Here is a 19,203-nt window from a genome sequence, read left to right as displayed (position 1 = left end):
CTGTCTCCTTACAGAGGATGTTTGGTAACAGTTGAGACTCACCGTCCAAGGCCTAAAATCTTGCTACAACTACAGCTGGCAAAAAATTTATAGTATGAAGATAAGATTGATCTAATTTTCCTAAACATGTAACTCTTAAGAATTTAAATGTGAAAGATTACCTTGACTCAGTTTGCTATACCTGCAAGAAATCAGTCTTAGTGTAATGTTAAGAAAACAATACCTATTAACACAAATCAAACATGTTTTTAAATTAGGCAGTGCCATCTACCTAGTCTGAGACTAGGTTTCCTGCATGTCACACCAGCAAGTGAGATTGGCTGGTGTACTAAGGCTCGCACTACATGAAAGGGCATGCTGAATACTACTGCCTTTACAATTATATCATATCAGGGTTAGTTCTTCCTTTCTTTATGCCTGGCTGGTTTGCTCTTAATAGCTGAAATTCTGGATGTAGTTTCTACAGTGACAGAGGGAGTGCTCTGTGTAATCTTGCTCCAGTGACATTTGCTTAGTAGCTAGTGCACTTCCTAACCAACACTGGAGACCGCATCACAGGACAAACAATACTTCGCTCCTGAAAAACACTTAGTGGAAAACTATGCTACTATTACACTCATCATAGGAAGTGAGGGGAAGGAGTGAAATTCCTCCAGGGCAGAGCGGTTGGTGAAAGCTCTTCAAGCAGGGCCCCAGCGAAGGAAAGTTGTATGCGTAGCCTGTAACATGAGGATGGATTTTGTTTAGTAGTTATAGAGGAAGATACTTATTAAAAAAAGTAGGGTATAATCATTCATCGGTGGGTTCTAATCCAGTCTCCTGCCCACCCTCAACAGTGATCTTTTCTCCTTTGACTGGTAGCAGCTCTCCCTCTTCACTCAATACCATCCCAGGCTGCTGACACAAGGTGCTATGTTCCTCTCCTGTCATCAGTAGAGAGCTCATGGATGTTAGATAACCTTTTTTCCCTGTTCAGGGTAAAGACAGGATTAAACAATTCAGCTGTTAAGTATAAATTACAACTAATTATTGTCAATTCAGTTTACAAATGAGAGCTAATTTCTTGGTCCAATAAAAGGTATCACACACTGCCGTTGTGTATTTTATTCTTTACATTTTGGCTGTGTATGCCAAGTTTAGGGATAGATTAACCCTTATCCTACAAATAGTTTTATAGTTGTGGGGCTTTAATTTGCGTCACATCCTAGATAGGAACTGGGGTCCCGTAGGGAACAGTAGAGAAACGCAGAAATCTAAGACATAAGTTTTTGGTGTTGTTATGGTGGTCTACCATGGACAGATGGTCAGACAGACACAGACTCCTGTCCATCCTAACTCATAGTAGAGGAGCTCTGTAAAATAAAAAGAACAACGTGTTAAAATAATTTATTTTCTCCCCCTGTACACTTTCATTCGTACAAGTCCCACTGGGTATCTAGGACGACCAGCTTTAAGAATATTTGTTTTTTTTTCAAGACTTTAAAGCCCCTGGAATGACCAGATGAAATTTAGTTGTTGGTAAAAAATTAAACAAATTTTTTGTACAAGATAAAAATGTTTTGCCACACTGAACTGTTGCAGGCCCAAGAACTGCTTCCCAATTTAATTTAGATTGTTGGATTGCTGTCCTTTGGTTTTGAGTGTTTTCTTCAGATATGCATCCAAAAACTGACAGTTCAAAACAAGCGCGAAGTCCTATCTGTTTTTACGTTTCTCTTTTTTGCTTCTGCTATTCCCAGCACCATTTACAGCTGGTGCTTGCATTGCTTTTGCATGGCCTGTGGCCTTTAAGTGTTCAAACAGTTTATTCCGGGACTGAAATTCACAATTGCAAGTTATACAGTGGATAGGAATATCTTCATTCTGGTGAGAGAAAAAAATACATTGCTTCATGTTAGTAGATACTATGGAAACAATATAACCGTATTTTATTGTTTTACTGGCTAAGGAAGAGTGCGTATTGAACAGTTAACATTTATTTTTAACAAACAACTAACCTCTGAAATGGATAATAAGCATGAATGATTCATTCAGGAAAATGTGACCAACTCTTTTTGAACATTTGAAAAGTGTTCTATGGCAAATAAGCTCTATTCAGCACTCCTTATTAAGTGCCAAATAAGCTCCTAAATGAACTACAGATCTGCAAGAAACACTAAGATTTGAAACAGCATCCCTTAAAGCAAAACTATGATATTAGTTTTTTCCTGGGCTCATCTTTTAAAGCAAATTTCAACATATTATATTCCCAATTTTTTTCTTGTTAAATATTTTCATACTAGCAGAAAAGACTAATATGTTTGTTTAAAGCTGAGTGACTGTAGGCATTTCAGAAAATTAACATGTGTGAGAAGGAATATGACTGATGGCACTTTTTTTTTTTTTTAAACTATCAACATGTCTATCTAACTCTTGTCTGTAAATTTCTATTAAGGACAGAAACTGTTTTGGGGAGAAGAGGATTATAAGCAGTTACCAAGTTAAATCTAATCCTTCCAGATCTACTTACAGATTTAAAAAAAAATCCAGATCTACATCCACCAGCATGTGTATAATAATAAATAATCTATAAAACTGATTTGTCACTATATTTGTACGTTGCGTAACACAATGGGGCTCCACCCCGGCTGAGGCCTCTAGATGCTACTGAAACAGTTTCACAGTAATGGCCTACATATGTTTAAGGAGATAGCCAGGCCATTAGTTTTAAACTAAATTGCATTAGTACCTAACACAGGTAACTAGGCTGGGAGTCCCCATTGCTCTACGCACCATACAAACATATCGTGACAACAGCTCATTTTTTCCATATAGAGGCCAGAAGACAGATTTAAGGTTAGATGGATCTAGAAGTCCAAGATCGATGTATGTAGAAGACTATCCTAGATTAAGCTGAAATATTTAGCTTTAAAGAGAAATGGTTTTCCTCCAAAGAAAAGAATTTGTTTCCACTCTTCTTAGATTTTGGTAAACATGCATGAACAGAAAGTGTCTTATGGACAAATACATGAAAAACACAGGCAAAAGAGCTTTCGAGAACAGGAGAAGAGTGTCAGGAGCTGGAAAACTACTAGACCAAAAGTCGTTTGTTTTTTGGACATTATACTGTTTACCAGCCATCGAGAATCTGTAGTTTTAAATACTTTCCACATACCTTATCTTGAAGCTCTGAAGTTACCTTTACAGATTTTTTTGTATCCTTGGTTCTCTTTCCTTTAGGCTTAGGGATGCTGAAAAGACAAGAGTGTTTAAGATCTCAGATTACCTGTCATCACACTGAACCAAGTTTTTCTATGAACACATTCAGCAGGACTGATAGTTTTAAATTACTAAGGTTTTTAAATCTCATGGTACTGGACTGGGACCTAAATGGGCTGATATTTAAACTTTTTTTTTTTTTTTTTTTTTTTAAATATTTTGCACAAACTAGCGTTTAAGGCACTTTCCTAAGTTCAGTTTTTTGGTCACCATTAATTTCTGCTTAATAAATAACCTTTTGTGTGTGATTCACTACTTGGAGGGTTCCCTCCCACCTTCACTTCTAATGGAAGTGAAAAGTGCACACTGTTCTCCATTCTAACCCATTTCAGACCATTGTAATGTTCTGAAACTTGCCTGTAGGACAAATATATATTCCAGGCTTGGCATTTGTCCAAAAGTGAATTTTATTGTATTCACAGGCACAAGGTCTGAGCAAAATAGGTTCAACTGTTTGAGAACAAGTGGGGGAAATAAAATGAACTTTACAAATCTGTTAGCATTAAAAGAAATCTAAACAGTTAAAGTGCTGAAACAGCTGGAGTTAGACCTGGAAGTGGCCTGCGCAGAGGAGACATGCCTTTGTGTGTGTTTTGGTTTGGGCCAAACATGAGCTTTCACAAAAAAGTGCATGCACAGGGCCTTACAGGTTTACTGGGAAGGGAAGCACTATACAAGTGAATATACGTATCTTTGCTGTGTACTGAAAATGTAAGGAAGGTGAAGCAGCAGTTGTCTCATTCACTTCACTTCCTTAAAGCTGGAGAGTAAGGGAGGTAAGGATTCCACAATGCTTAGTAAATAACTAAGGCTATATTTTAGTCATGGGTATTTTTAGTAAAAGTCATGGACAGGTCACAGGCAGTAAACAAAAATTCACGGTCCGTGACCTGCTGAGGACTTGTACTATATACCCCTGACTAAAACTTGGGCTGGGGGGCTGCGGGTGCTCTGGGGCGAGTGGTCCAGGGGAGTTGCAGGTGCGGGGGGGTGGGGGGGTGGCCCGGGAGTGTTGTAGATGCTGGGGACCCTCAGAGGTGCTGTGTGGGAGGTGGGCAGCAGCCCAGGACCCCCATTGATGCTGACAGGGAGAAAGCAGGTAGTGGCGCATAGCCCAGGACCCCTGCTGGTGCTGGGGAGGGTTGGCAGGGCTGGCAGGCTCCCTACTCGGCTCCGTATGTCCTTGTAGCTACCCTGGGTATCCCTAAGCCTCTGACTGCCAGAAGCTGGTACTGGACAACAGGAGATGGATAACTCAATAATTGCCCTATTCCATTGATTCCCTCTGGCACTGGCCACTGTCGGAAGACAAGATACGGAGACAGATGGACCATTAGTCTAACCCCATATGGCCATTCTTATGTTAAATAGTTACTATTGATGGAATATTTCACTTAAATTGAAATGCATAAATGTATGATTTGTACATTTTTTTCCACTCAGCTTGTTTTTTAAACATTTTAAACTTTTGTTCCACTTGCTCTAGCCAAAAACTAAGACTGTAAACAGAGTTCTAATTTTACAAAAATGAGTACTTTAGTATAAACAAAATTGCTGCCTATACCCAATTGCAGTGGTTCTCAACCATGGGGGTATGCAGAGGTCTTTCAGGGATACATCAAGTCACCTAGATAGTTGCCTACTTTTACCACAGACTACATAAAAAGCACTAGCAAAGTCAGTACAAACTAAAATTACATACAATGACTTGTTTATCCTCATTATACACTGAAATGTAAGTACAATATTTATAATTCAATCTATTTTATAATCACATGGTAAAAATGAGAAAGTAAGCAATTTTTCAGAAACTGTGTGCTGTGACTCTCTTGTATTTTTAGATCCGATTTTGTAAGCAAGTAGTTTTTAAGTGAGGTGAAACTTGGGGTATGCAAGCCAAATCAGATTCCTGAAAGGGGTAGAGTAGTCTGGAAAGGCTGAGAACTACTGCCCAATTGTGGTGACTCTTTGGATAACTATGAAGAATATCTTTATAATTAATGCCCAGAACCACTCATCAAGTTGCTACACAGTTAACAGAATGAGGTTTTTAAAGGCACAAACATGAGTTAAGTGCCTAACTCCCATTTGTGCCCCGCCAGTTTCCCCTGTAAGACATTATAAAATCCAATTAACAGCAAAACAAATAACTTATTTACAAGATTAGCATATTTGCTAACAAGATGGTTTGTCTGGATACTGGTTGTTTATTAAGTGTGGGGTATTTATTTGCAATCTAAAGCCACTGCCAATTTAGGAACCAATTCTAACTTATACCAGTTTTACTCTGACATAACTCAATTTCAGTGGAGTAGCTTTCAGTTTACACTGGTGAGAGAAAATTCAGGCCTTTAAAACATGGACTATTAAACTAAAGAATGCAACAAAGTAAGCCATATATTACAAGTCATCACAAAGTGATGCTGTTACCTTTTTGCTTCACTTTTTGGTTCAGTAACTTCATCTACAGTTTCTGCAGCACTTGTTTTTTCAGAAGCAGTATTTCTTTGGCCAACATTTTCCAATTCTTCTGTTATGCTGTCCTCCCGGTCTGCACTGTCAGCTTCTTTTTGTTCAACTGTAGCGTCATCTGTAGTTTTGTTGTTGAAAGAGTCTTCATACGTCTATCCAAAGAAAAAATGTGTATTTATCGCTCTCAGATAATTAGTTGGCAACTGTGTGTACAGTAATTGCAGATTTAACAATTAAACAATTTGCCTCAACAAAAATCTAGCTTGTCTATTTTTACACTGATGTTTTGTGAGCGACGCAGTGAGGTGAAGAGAACTGAAGTTTTGGCTGTAGCATTTTGAGAAAGAATCAAGATTGAAGAGAAGAGAGCCAAAGAGTCTTTATCAAAGGTCTAAGAGTCACAGCTCAGACTTTGCAAGAACCCATAGCACATAGCCGTTAAGGCATAAAGAAGGGAGGATGGAATGATCTATACATCGAAACATCGAACATTTTTTTTTGTAATTTTGTATTAGATGATTCTATGAGGTCCATTATTAAAGCTGCCCAACACTTCCCATTAAAAGACCTTGTTTTCAGTTGCTTATGACTGCCAAACTTAAGCGTTCGGGCTGAAATTTTCCATGCCAGGTGTTTGCCTCAGGAAAATTTCAGCCAAAACTCTGCAACTCTTACCCAGATTGACAAGGGTCAAGGAGATCTGAGGCAACTAGATAATGTATTTTCTCAACCTTCTAAGCAACACTGAAAGGGTAACAATTAGAATTGTGTTGGGTGGAAGTGAGGTGCTGGGAGATGAGAGAAGGAGAATCAGTACATTAGTTACTTTAGTAAACTCAGACAAAAGAGGCTTACCAAGATTGCAAGTAAACTAAAGCTACAAGAGAACATCACTAATTTGCATGGATGTGGGAAAGGCCCAGTACAGATTATTGAATTTTGTGGATTACTGAGTGCTGTTGGCAAGGTTAGTGCACAGTATTATGCTTCTCCTGGGGCCAGTGGATTAGCAGCAAATCACCTCTGGCTATACCTCTGGCACTCAGAACTGCCTCTCTCAATCTTAAACAAAAATAGAAGATTATATATTGGACAATAGTTGGCCATATTGTCAGAGTCGAGTGATAGTTTTCTGAGCAACATGCATACAACAGTTTCCTGAATGGAAGCCAGCAACCTGTTCTAGCTGAGAGAAAGGATGGTCCGGTAGTTAGGGCATTACACTAGAATTTACGAGATTTGAGTTCAGTTCCCTGCACTGCCACAGACTTACTATGTAACCATGGGCAAGCCACTTCGAAAACCGCAGCACAGAGAGGCTGTCTGTCAAATGGGGCTAATAGCACTGCCCTAGCTCACGTGGGTGTTGTGAGGATAAATGCACCGAAGATTGTGAAATGCTCTGATACTACAATAATGGGGGTTATACAAGTACCTGTGTTAAAACAGATATGGAGTCAGAGTGTCTTTGGAGAAATACACCAGTCGATTAGATGTAATAAATTTAGCAGCTTTTTCCAGTCTCTAGAATTCCTAATTCCCTCAATTTTTTGATGCTACTGGAAAGCTAGATCAGAAGACCACAGAAATAGCTAACCAAGTCTTACATAGTTTCCTTAGATTTTCAATAGAGCCACAAAGATTTTGTATAAACTCCATACCGTCATCGTTTTATGTTTCTTTTTCTTCTTCTTGGAGAGTCTGTAAAAAGGTAAAAGTGAAGAGTTGAATAAATTTTTAGATTGCCAATATTATATTTTAGAAAGGTTAAAAACCAATAATTCTATGCTACATTTTAAATGATAATAGTTCTGATCTCACTTGTATCACAAATGCAACAGGAAGTCATGGCTAGAAAAAAACAACACTGTCAGACTCCTGAAGTGAAAACAGTTACCTGTTTTGTGCGCTATTTATGGTATTTAGTGACGTCTCTGTAGATTTCTTGCTCAAACTGAATAAAAAACCCTGATCCTTAATGACTGGACATTCAGAAACCAGCTTAATCATAAGCATAGTACAGCTTTTAAAAATATGCTGCATCTTGCATAAACTAGCTTCCAATTAACTGAAGCAAACAAGTTTTCTAGGCTAGTCTCAGTGCCTGACAAACAATGCTGTACCTACACAATAAACACTTGGCCTGTAACAAGGTCTCCTGCTTTAAAATATTAACATCTTTGCTTTGCCTTGGCATTTATTTTTCTATAAAGCCAGAAGATAAGGAGTGGGAGACCATTATCCTACAACAGTCCATTCCACTGATATCATTAAAAATCTACTTTTTGTGTTGGGACATTGATGCAAAGAGATATTTTAACAACTTGTGCAGTACAATTAAATGAGTCCTGATGTGATCATATGCCTATCCCAGGACTCTTTTTCAGAGCCTCATAAAGACCACTATTACGTAGCCGAACTATAACAAATGCTATAGTAAGTGTAAACCATCTATTTTTAAGGTACTTCTGTTTGGGTGTTTCTTCCATTTCTTCATCTTCTCTGGTATTCACTTCATTTTTGTCATCCGTAGATACAGAAAATTCCTCCTCCTCCACCTCCAGCTGTTGCCGTAACAGCGCTACCATCTCTCGGTGCTTCTTTGACTTTTCATGGTTCTTCATTCTATGAAGAGCAGTAGATAATTACTAGACTATGAATCATGAGCAATTGTTACTCTAAGCACATTTTATTTCATTTACATATAAAAGGTCTCTGATCAATGACAATGGTTAATGCCTTTCAGTGTTCATAGTAGGAAATTCTACTACAAAAAATACCTACTTGAATGAAAAGGGTTAAGCCTTTCAAAGCCACATAGGGCATGTGGATGTCCAAATGCCATTACATTGGATTAACTTTAATGGGTACTGGGCGTCCAGATAACCTAGGTGAATCTGAAAGTCTCCAAGCTTTTCAAAGAAACAAAACTTACGCTTTCTCGGTCTTTAAGGATTTGTCACAAGCAGGGCAGTACAAGTCATCATAAAATTCAATGCCTTCAGCTTCATCACTCAGTTTATCTGAAAAGGGAAGGGGAAGGAAATTAGCTGAGTGATTCTTAGGAGCTACTGAGTAATTAAAGAGAGATAGCATGCTTTCAACAATGCCCATTCAAGCCCTTTAGTGTGCAGAGTGATAAGAACTCTCTCCCTAAATAATCTGTTCCTTCCCTGCACAACCACAAATAAGCATCCATTACTAACATGAAGATAAATGTTCGAAAGGAGAACAGAACACTATGGGACTAAACTTTTTCCTTAAATAGCACAACTGAAGTGAGTGGCATATGCCAGCAGGGAATCTGGACTTAAGCCTTGAGGATTTGAATACAACTATATGATTATGTACATACAAATATGGAGCAACTGCAAGGTCTTTTTATAGGTATCAAGTCAAAAATACATTAACAGACCCTTACCATCTATTCCTTCTCTTGGCTCCTGTTCCTCTCTTTCCTCATCATCATCAGATCCATCTCCAAATTCCTTTTCATACTGTGCTTCCATCTGCTGCAATTCTCTCTCTAGATCAGACATAGCTATCCAGCTCTGCTCTTTATATTGCTCCCCAAGCCTTTAAGCAGAATACAACAACTTTTTATATTTCAGAGAATTTAGTGGTAACTGTTTTATTTAAGGGTCATTATTTGGTCACGTTCACTTATTTAAAAAGAACGAAACCCCCAAGCTGTCTTGTCTCAACCAAATCCAACACACGCCAGTAACTAGTTTCTTTGCAGGGACTGGAAAACTGAACAGATAGGTTGTGAGTGTCTGATTTACATAACTACTGTACAATTACTCCTCAACAGTTGTACTTCAGTTATTCAGATCTTCGCTCCAATTGCCTTCTGAACTCAATTTTCAAGCTCTTTGCCCGCAGCAAAACCATCACTTGGGCTTCATTACCTTCAGTGGGAAAAAAAAAATCCACTCTACTAAAAACATCCAGAAACAAGGAAAGTGGGCCTATGGATTTGCTGGAAAGAAGAGTGATTAAATATTTAAGCTCCTTTCTCTGCCTCTTTCCAGATCGGCAAGGCTTTTGTGCCAAGAATATATTTTGTGTTTACAGTGAGAGAATCCCAGTGCCCTGCTCCTAATTCACTCTTGAAATATAAACAAAATATATTGCACTTAGCCCAGGGAGAGTATTTCTTTCTGACCTGTGGGGAGCGAAAGACAAAAGTGATGAGAGTGGGGAAGGAAGAGCAAAAAGGCTTGTTTCCCCCCCCCCCCCCCCCCAAGTTTACCTTTTAGCAGTCTGAGTTTAACAGCTCATCGTTTTATGCAAGTTTGTTCCTTTCATTTAAAATGAATATCAAAAATTTTAGTTAACGTGCAGATATTCTGAGTTGATAGGAATTGTCATGGGCTAATAAACTCCTCACCTTCAGAGGTATATGATTATTACCAAATGAGAAGCACCTTTCCTCTCAAGTTAATCAACCGTTAATCAGTCCTGTACATTGTTTCCTCAGCAAAAATTTATCACGTTCTAAAGTGTTCCCAAAGTTTAAGAAACAAATTGGGGTATGAAGTTTATATCGTGCGATATTCTTGGCATGATGGTAAGGTAGTTAGTAAATTTGTCATAAAACAACACTACCAAGCAGTTGGGCAAATGTAGCTTTTAAGTGGTCTTAAAGTATAGACCCATGCAAAGCACACTGAATTCTAGACTAGATTACTGAAAAGGTACAAGTTACACAGCCAAGGTCCAAATCTAAGCAAAATGGTTGCAAACATTAATCAAACCGATGGAAAAAAGGCTTTTAATCACCAATGCCATTCCGGATACAAAATGTCCCTCAACTGTGATACTCTGTGATAAAGGAATGACAGATCCCCTTAAAAAGTAAAGGAACTCCCACCCCACTTCACTTATACTCAACATTCTTCTGCCAACCTGCTGCCACCTTTGTTTTGTGGATTATGTGGCATTGAAGACTTTGACAACAATAAAAATACTGATTATTAAAACTTATTTCATATTTCTTTACTACCCACAAGGTGTTGGGTACAAGGAGGATTGTCTCTGCCATGAGCAGCTCAGTCTTCAAATCTCAGACTTAAGGACAAAAGTTCGAAATGCCAACATTTATTCTTTAAAACAATGTAAGCTGCAGGTGGTAAAAATATGACCCAATATGAATCTCCCATGATTATTTCTCAGTTCCAAAAACGCTTCCTTCAATATTTACATACTTAGCTTGTTTGAGTTTTTGCTGTCTCCGGAGCTCCTCTGCTTTCCTAGCTTTTTCTGCATTCTGTTCTTCTATGAGTTTTCTGTGTGCCTGTACTCTCTTATCTCTTTTACGAATAAAAGCCACTAGCTGACGAACCAGCTCATTCCTCTCCTTTCTTGCTTTGTCTCTAGTTTTCTTGTTCTCTTTCTCCATAGCGCGTTTCTCCCAACGGTTTGATGCCTGCCGTGTGTCATACTCCTCTTTCCAAGCAAAGTTCTTTTGAGTACAGAAACTCTGCCAGTAAGCATAAAAAGGATGGACTACCTGTTGAAAAAACGGGAATTGGCAAAAGTTGTAAGACATCATATTGAAAAAAAGCTACCAAAGACTATTTAGATTTTCATAGATATACAAACTCCAAAGCCAGAAGGGACCCTTACACTCATCTCATTTGACTTCTTGTATACTCAACCCATAGAATTTTTCCCAGGAGATGGATTAAAGCATGTCTTTTAGATGGATATCTAATCTCATTTTAAAGACTCCATGCGGTGCTGAATCCACCACCTCTCAGGGTAAACTGTTCCATTGTTTAATTACCCTCGCTGGTAGAAAATTGCATCTAAGTTCAAGATCGAATTTGCTTAACTTGAACTTCCAGCCACTGGATCTTGTTATGCCTATTGAAAAGCCGCCACTAATCACATATCTTTTCTGTGTGTAAATACCTATACACAGTGATCAAGTCACCTCTCACCTTCTTTTCAATAAGCTAAACAGATTGAGTTCCTTAAGCTTCACATTGTAAGGCTCCTCTCTCCCCCCCACCCTTTTCTCCAAACCCTGGATCATTTTTGTGGTTCTCTTTTGAACTCTCTCTGGTATTTACACATTCTTGAAACACAGACACCAACACTGGACATAGTATCCTAGTACCGGCCTTACCACCACTACTGTGTAGAAAAGCAAGATTACTTCCCTATTTCTGCTTAATACAGTATTCCCCTTTTTATATATCCAAGGATCACACTAGCCCTTTTAGCCTCAGCATTTCTGAGTGACTGCTGTCCAAGATGGTTTCCCACTCTGTTGGCGTAAACTGCACTCTTGTTCCTTGGTGTGTTATCTTGCATTTAGCTGTATTAATATGTATTTTGTTTGATTGTGACCATTTAACTGGGTGATTCAGATGACTCCATAACAGTCATCAATCCTCATCACTACTTATTACCCGACCAATCTGTGTCATCTGCAAATGTAACCAGCAAAGATTTAACATCTAAATTGTTGATAAAAATATTGAATAGCACTGGACCAAGAACCAATCCTTGAGGGACTCTGCTAGAAAACTGCATCACTCATTGAGGTCTGCCCACTAACAACTACATCTTGAGATCTGTCAGTGAGCCAATTTTTAATACATCTAACGTATGCTGTTAGTTCCATATGCAAATTTTTAAATCAAGATGTCATGTGGTTGTAAATCCAATGCCTTGTAGAAATCCAAGGTATTTCTTACTATGTGGAAAAAGATTTAAAATTTTACTGAAGCCAAGTTCCAAGTTCACACTAAGTTAATTAAAAAAAGCTGCCATTGGCCTGTGGCATCAGTAAGGGGGTAGAGCTTTGGCCCAACAAGGGATAAGATGGTAGTGAAACCCCTCTTCACTGTTACATTAACAACCAGTTAAGCATCATGTAGGTTTTCCTGTCAAGATATTGCTAGCAACTCCCACTGTAACAACTGCCATTAAAAAAAGTCTTTTTAACCATTTATTAAGGAGATGCAAAAAAACCTGACAGTTTAAGCATTTGAAATGAAAATTACTAAGCCTTTTATTATGGCAATATCCCATATTCCTTTTGCCTCTATAGAGCTATTTATAGGGAAAAGCCCCACTTGACAGTCTTAGATGGTATTCACTGCCCTTTCTGGAGGTAGCAAGAAGAAGTTAGTTTAAATGGTTTTGAATTGTTGCTGCTGCTTTTGTAAGACCAATGCGGTTTCCTCCTTTAAGACAAAAGGCGCACATGGGAAGAGAAAAGAATAGCAAATATAAAAAATATAGCTGGTCTCTGGTGCTGATTTTCACTTGCAACCTTGCTGGTGGAGAAACACAGACCTAGCACATGGTCTTATTAGCCACTCTGAGACCTACCAAACTCATACCAGCTTTGGGCTGTTGAAGACATTGCTTTTAGGTGGCCTCTCCAGCCACAGGTTCACAGAAGTATTGAGAAAGGTGCAGTCCTGGCCAGCTAAGTCCAACTCTCAGAAAACAGAAGGTAGAGATAGATAGGAAAGAGGAGAAATAAGGTGGAGAAGGACAGTGACAGAGGAAGGGGGTAACAACAGGAACCCAAGGTTCACACTCCAGGTTCACACCAGCTTTAACCAAGGCTGCTGAAAGCTATAATCTGGTTCCATCTTTCTGGCCCAGTCTGGTCAGAATGCCTTCCAGGATCAGGATGATGAAGGCCCAACAATGTCATGGTGGATCTCAGGGTCCCAGGAAATGGTGGCATTGTCAATGTTAAAAATTGTTTGCTTTAATCCATGGCTCCCACAGCTTCCACTCAGTGACCCCAGATAAACAAGGTCAAAAATGGTGTGTCAACCTCATTCCATCAAAACATTTTGGTGAGTCACCCATAAACATTTCCTCCCATTTCTACAATTTTTAGCTCATTATGCCAACCCATGATTTTACTTGCAGCCTTGAAAACAACTTATCACAGTCCAGTTTGTAACAGGCTATTTTCTCCAACTTCTACAGACTTTCATAAACAATTTTCTCTAACAGTCTGTGTTAGGACTTTGATTATCTTGGGAAATTTAGAGTACTTGTCTCAACAGGCTAGAAGATACATTAATATATACACAGTGAAAATAGTGTTACTGCAAATCACATTTCACTGGAATATTTTGTCCCTGTTTTCATACTAGTTTTCCATCTGATATGTACAAATTACTCACAACTGATTAAAAGAATAATATAATTTAAATGTTAGGAGGAAGTATTACGAAGAGGTAAGCGCAAGAAGGAACAGACTAGAATATATATTTAGTGCCGATGCTCTTAAGTGCTTATACAGGGAGCTGATTGCCAGCTTACTGGTTGAAGGCAGCATAAACATGCTAGTAGGTTCTGGGAAGAATTTTACAAAGGGAGATTTTTTAGTTGTTAGTTGGCATGGCAGAATGAAAGGATCAGCCTTTGGGAGAGGAAGTAAGAAATGACAGAACAGCTGGGAGTATAGATGGTATCATGGAAGTATAAAGTGGGGGCATCACCATGAAAAGCCTTAGATGGCGGGAGAGATTTCAGCAGCAGTCACAATTGTTGGTTATCCACTATCTCGCGTATTTTGTGTTATGCAGTGAGCAAGTTTTACTTTTGTAATTGTGGTTTAATAAAACGGAAAAATTATATAACACAAATACAGTCTCTTAATAAATAGTTACGTCTTCAGGTATTCCTTGCTGTAATACATAGCACTACAGAACATCAGCAAGGCTGGTTTCAATCAGACATCAAGGATTAAATCTATCCTTTTATTTCTTAGGCCTGGTCTACACTTTAAATGTTACGGCATAACTAAGCTAGTAATGGGTGAGATTTTTTTTTTAGGCAACATAAATATGCCAGTATAAGGAGCTTTATACCAGTGTATTCTATTTTGCTTCACTGAACTGGAATAAACTATACTGATATAAGCACTTTTATACTGGAATAACTGCATACAAAGACTGTGAATGGCTAGCCAACTACAAAAGTAGTTTCTCCTCCGTTGGTGTTCACACCTCAACTGCTAGAAGAGGGCCTCATCCTCCCTGATTGAGCTAACCTAGTTATCTCTAGCCTGACTCACTCTTGCTTGCATATTTATACCTGCCTCTGGAAATTTCCACTACATGCATCTGACGAAGTGGGTATTCACCCATGAAAGCTCATGCTCCAATACGTCTGTTAGTCTATAAGGTGCCACCGGACTCTTTGCTGCATCTACACTAGGGGTTTTGACACTTTAACTATGTCGGTGTAGGTAAAGCAGCGAAAGGTTTAAGTATACACAAGGCATTAAATAAGAGCTTTTGGTTGGGCAGGGAAGGCTTTATGTACACATTGGGCCAGATTCAACTCTCAATAATGTCAATGGGAGCCTTTCCTCTGATTTCAAAGGGAGGTGGATTAAGCCCCAATTCCTAGTGATATTATGGTGTAAAAAATAGTTATTTAGACTTCCAAACGTTATGTATCTTACCTTATCATAATCACTCTGAGAGTATCCAAAAATAGGGAATTCTTCAATATCTTCCTGAGATATATATTCCATCTCTTCCTTTGCAATATTTTCAAAAACTTGACGATAGACTGCAAAGAACCCCTGAAATATACACCATTGTTACTGAGAAATTAATTGTATGCCTATGCAACTAAAGAATTAAAATGATCAACTTTAGAGAAAGATTATTTAAATTCTACAGTAACAGTTTTAAGTCAAAATAAAGACTTTGTATACCAAAATTAAGTGATTATGCCAGGCTCTAGGAGCCCTTCCAATTTTTAATTTAAAAAAACAAAAAAAACCCAACCAAACAAAAACAATCAACTAATACAAAAAAACCCATTGTGACCCAGGCAGCTGTGTTGGACTAAGGCAGGAGAGAATTCCAAAGACAAGAACTGCCTACCAGCAGCTCCATTATTACAAGTTAAGGGTGTTCCAGCTCACTGCAGCTATGGCAGTATCAGAGAGAGATGGGCAATCTCTCAGGCAGGCATATTCCAAACCATTTGGGACTTTTTAGATCAACATCAACACCTTAAACTCCACCTGGAAGTTAAATGACAACAAGTGCATACCCCAGAGCACTGGCATAATGCCGCTTTTTATATCCTAAAGCATTCCAACTTGTGAAACATTTCAGCATAATAGGATTGCACAGTGAAAGCGAAGTGCCTGGGGATGTATTACTTGTAAAGTGTTGCTATACAATTGTACAGCAGTATCGATTAAGGGGACATTTAAAACTGACTAAATATCCAATGTATGTTTTCCTTCCCCACCCCCTTTTTTAAAGTTTACCGTAAACATTTTTCTACTTATGTTCGGTAATTTTAAGAATTGTGTATTAATGCACCAATTTACTTCCATTGCCTTTTTTTTTTTTTTAAAGAAGTTTTAACTTGACTCAGTAGAGAGTCAGTTCATTACCTCTTCATCATCACCATATCCAGAGTAACAGTTAACAGTGAAGTAGCGCAGCAGATCCAAACTATCATCTTGATACTCTCCATCAACCCCTCCTTTCAGCAGAGCTTCCCTGTGGTTATCATACCTAGCAGAAAACAGCATCAAGAACACATATAACTTAAGACAATCACTGAGATGAAAACCCAAGGTAGTGTGGGACCTTCCAGTTGTTCATGGAATACCTATTACTGTAATTCTTTTGGGATAAAGTTATCTAACTTGTTTGAATAAAATGTTTCTTGACGATTCCAAGAATGTGAATTACAGGTTCTACAGATCTCTAAACACATTCTCCAGGCCCTCCCCACTTTTATGCTGGTGTGTGCCATTCGTTCTTTCAGTACATGGAAAAGTGAAAACAGTGCTTCCTGAGAAAGTAGCTAAACATATGAAGTAAGCAGCTCACTGTTATCCAAGGAGGAAAAAAAGGTGCATGCAACTATAAACCTGGGAGACACACTTGAGAGAGAACCAGAAGAAAAACTATTTAACACACAACAAATCGATCCAGGAACACAATTTTTAAAAGGTGATTCCAAGTGTTCTTTGTTACAAGAATACGACTAATGTGTTCTGTAGCTGTAACCTCAGGGCCTAACAGTTGTATACATTGTTACTGGTGGGAGAAACCTCTTAACTGGCTGTTAACCGCTAAAGTCTCAATCCAGACTACCAACATAAGGAAATCACAAATGATTTCAATGGGAGTCCTGCCTAAGACACGAATGCAGAATCAAGCCCTTTGTTAGATTGTTTTTTCTGCTCCACTGGCAGACAAATATTACTTACCAAGCTCTTTCTTGAGGATCACTCAGTACATCATATGCTGCTTGGATTAATTTGAACTGTTCTGCTGCTTCATCAGCATTTTCTAGATTTTTGTCTGCAATAGAAGTCATTACAATTTAAACCATAAAGATCATAGCAACAGCTGGGGCTCATGTCACAAAGTAATTATTTAGGAAATCAGACAAATGAAGAAAAAAGTCAATTCAGAAGGACAACTCAAGGCCCTTATTGGATGCATTCGGTATACCACAACTGACTAAAATACGACTGCTGATCCAGCTTCATCTTTCATTAATGTTTCGCCTTCCACCATCACTCTGCCACATTAACAGGCATATTAAAAACAAGTCTGGAGAATTAATATTTACTTTAAGTATAACTTAAAGTGATACTGCTGCATGTAAAGAAACAGTTAAAGGAACAATGTCCATTTCAATAAGAATTACAAAATAGTTTCAGATTCAGAGACAGGTGCAATGTCTTCTTGACAACTTTTGTGGTTTTAGAATAAAGTTTTCCTATTTAAAAAGAAAGTGTACTCTTCCCTGTTCCAGGTTGCAAACAAGGGAAACTGACTATACATAAAGTGACACTGAGCGCACAAAGCAAACAGGAAAAATACAAAAGACATTTTGAAAAGTCATCCTACGTGTGGTCTGGAAGGAATTGCTCCACAGGTCAGACTGGCAATGACCTTGAGGAGGTTTTGCCTTCCTCTGCAGCATGGGATGCTTGCCAATATCATCTAGATGTATCTCACTTAATCAATTCCCTGCCATTGCAGAGGCCTTGGACACTGGCACACCTCGGTACCTCTAATTCTCTGCCTGTGGCACATAACAGTTTAGTCTCCTGGGGGCTGTATTACTGTGGTTTAATTTCGGTTGCTGGGGTTGGTGTGCAGGTGTATGGTGGTGGCCCAGGATATACAGGAGATCAGACTAGATCTGAGGGTCCCTTCCTGCCTTAACCTCTGTGATGTTACTTGTACGCCCGCTAGGTACCAAGCTAGGGAGACTTTCAGGGTGAGGCTGGCCCTCTAAAGCAGAGATGAAGGGGAAGGGCCCTGAGAAGCCCCTGTCCTCCCTGCCCGCACACTTCCTGCTGCTCTTCAAAGAGGACGGGAAACGAGGCTGGCAGATGAGCCAGGAGAAATACCCGTGAGATGGTCTCACCCCGCCGGGCGCCCCGCCCCGAACCCACATACCTGAGCGATGCCTCAAGGGGGGAGGGGGCAGCTTCACCGGCCCGGCCAGGCGATGGGAGCCCCGGGCTCAGCCAGTGGGACACGGGAACCAGGCCGGGGGGCAGGGTCTGGCCCCGCAGAGTCCCTAGAGCCCCTCGCGGCTCCGCCCGCTGCCCACCTGCCCTTGGCATGGGCCCGCCTGGCCTGGCCGACGGGACGCGCAGGGCCCTTTCCGAGCGGGGAATGCTGGCGCGGCCGTATCCCCCCCCGATGGTGCGGGCCGGCCCGGGACAGTCCCCGCAGGGCGGGCGGACGCCGGGCCCGGCGCGGGGAAAGGGGCAGCCCAGCATGGAGGAGCAGGCCACGGGCGGCGCGGGGCCCCGAGCCCGGCGTACCTGGGTGCCAGCGCAGCGCCAGTCTCCGGTACGCCCGCTTCAGCTCCTCGTCAGAGGCGTCGCGCGCCAGCCCCAGCACCTCGTAGTGACACTTCATCGCGGCGCGCGGAACCCGAGGAGCCGGCCCGGCTCCGCGCGAGGGGGACGCCAGCCGGTCTCGCCGCCGGCAGCGCACAGGGAGGGGCCGGAAGGCGCGCACAGGCCATAAAGAGACTAGGCCACCTCCCCCTGCCGGCCGGGGAGGCGGGGCCAGGAGAGCTGCCCAGGAGGCGGGGCCAGATGGGCGAGGGGCGGGGCCACAAGGGGCGGAATGTGACGTGGTGGGTGGGAGTCCCTTGGTGGGATAGAATGTTAGGAGGGCCAAGGTTCTTGGCCGGTGGAAGTCTTTTGGTAGGGTGGAATGTTGGGGGTGAGAAAGTTCCCTGGCAGTTGGCTAATAGAGATTAAGCACTGGCATAGGGAGTCCAGCTGTCCTGATTTTATAGGGACAGTCCTGATATTTGAGGCTTTGTCTTATATAGGTGCCTTTTACACATACACACACCCTGCTGGATTTTCACATTTGCTATCTGGTCACCCTAGCCTGGCAGTGGGATCCTCCTGGCTGCTTTAGAAGAGGTGGGTCCATGTTCCCTGAGGTGAGATCACAAAGC

At 40.4% G+C, this 19,203-nt stretch overlaps 1 protein-coding gene across 1 annotated transcript; it reads right to left on the bottom strand.

The window, feature by feature from the left end:
* Positions 1–1,401: 1,401 nt before the first annotated feature.
* Positions 1,402–18,717, bottom strand: DNAJC21 (DnaJ heat shock protein family (Hsp40) member C21). The gene is made up of 12 exons (XM_065406487.1): positions 18,551–18,717; positions 16,970–17,063; positions 16,142–16,265; positions 15,188–15,310; positions 10,941–11,245; positions 9,152–9,306; positions 8,666–8,753; positions 8,197–8,355; positions 7,392–7,431; positions 5,689–5,882; positions 3,155–3,230; positions 1,402–1,863 (listed from the first exon to the last, which is right to left on the bottom strand). The coding sequence occupies exons 1-12, from the start codon at positions 18,645–18,647 to the stop codon at positions 1,696–1,698; spliced, it is 1,623 nt and encodes a 540-aa protein (XP_065262559.1). The 5' UTR covers positions 18,648–18,717; the 3' UTR covers positions 1,402–1,695.
* Between the last annotated feature and the right edge of the window lie 486 nt (positions 18,718–19,203).

The sequence above is a fragment of the Emys orbicularis genome, chromosome 6 (assembly GCF_028017835.1).
Source record: "Emys orbicularis isolate rEmyOrb1 chromosome 6, rEmyOrb1.hap1, whole genome shotgun sequence".
Taxonomy (NCBI): Eukaryota; Metazoa; Chordata; order Testudines; family Emydidae; genus Emys; species Emys orbicularis.
Note: the sequence above shows the minus strand (reverse complement) of the source record. Positions and strands in the feature narration are given on the sequence as shown.

Coding starts and splice junctions, on each gene's coding strand:
- DNAJC21 (XM_065406487.1), bottom strand. CDS start 18,647: ATGAAGTGTCACTACGAGGTGCTGGGGCTGGCGCGCGACGCCTCTGAC. Junction 17,064..18,550: donor GGCGCTGCGCTGGCACCCAG/GTACGCCGGGCT, acceptor CTTCTATTGCAG/ACAAAAATCTAGAAAATGCT. Junction 16,266..16,969: donor GATCCTCAAGAAAGAGCTTG/GTAAGTAATATT, acceptor GTTTTCTGCTAG/GTATGATAACCACAGGGAAG.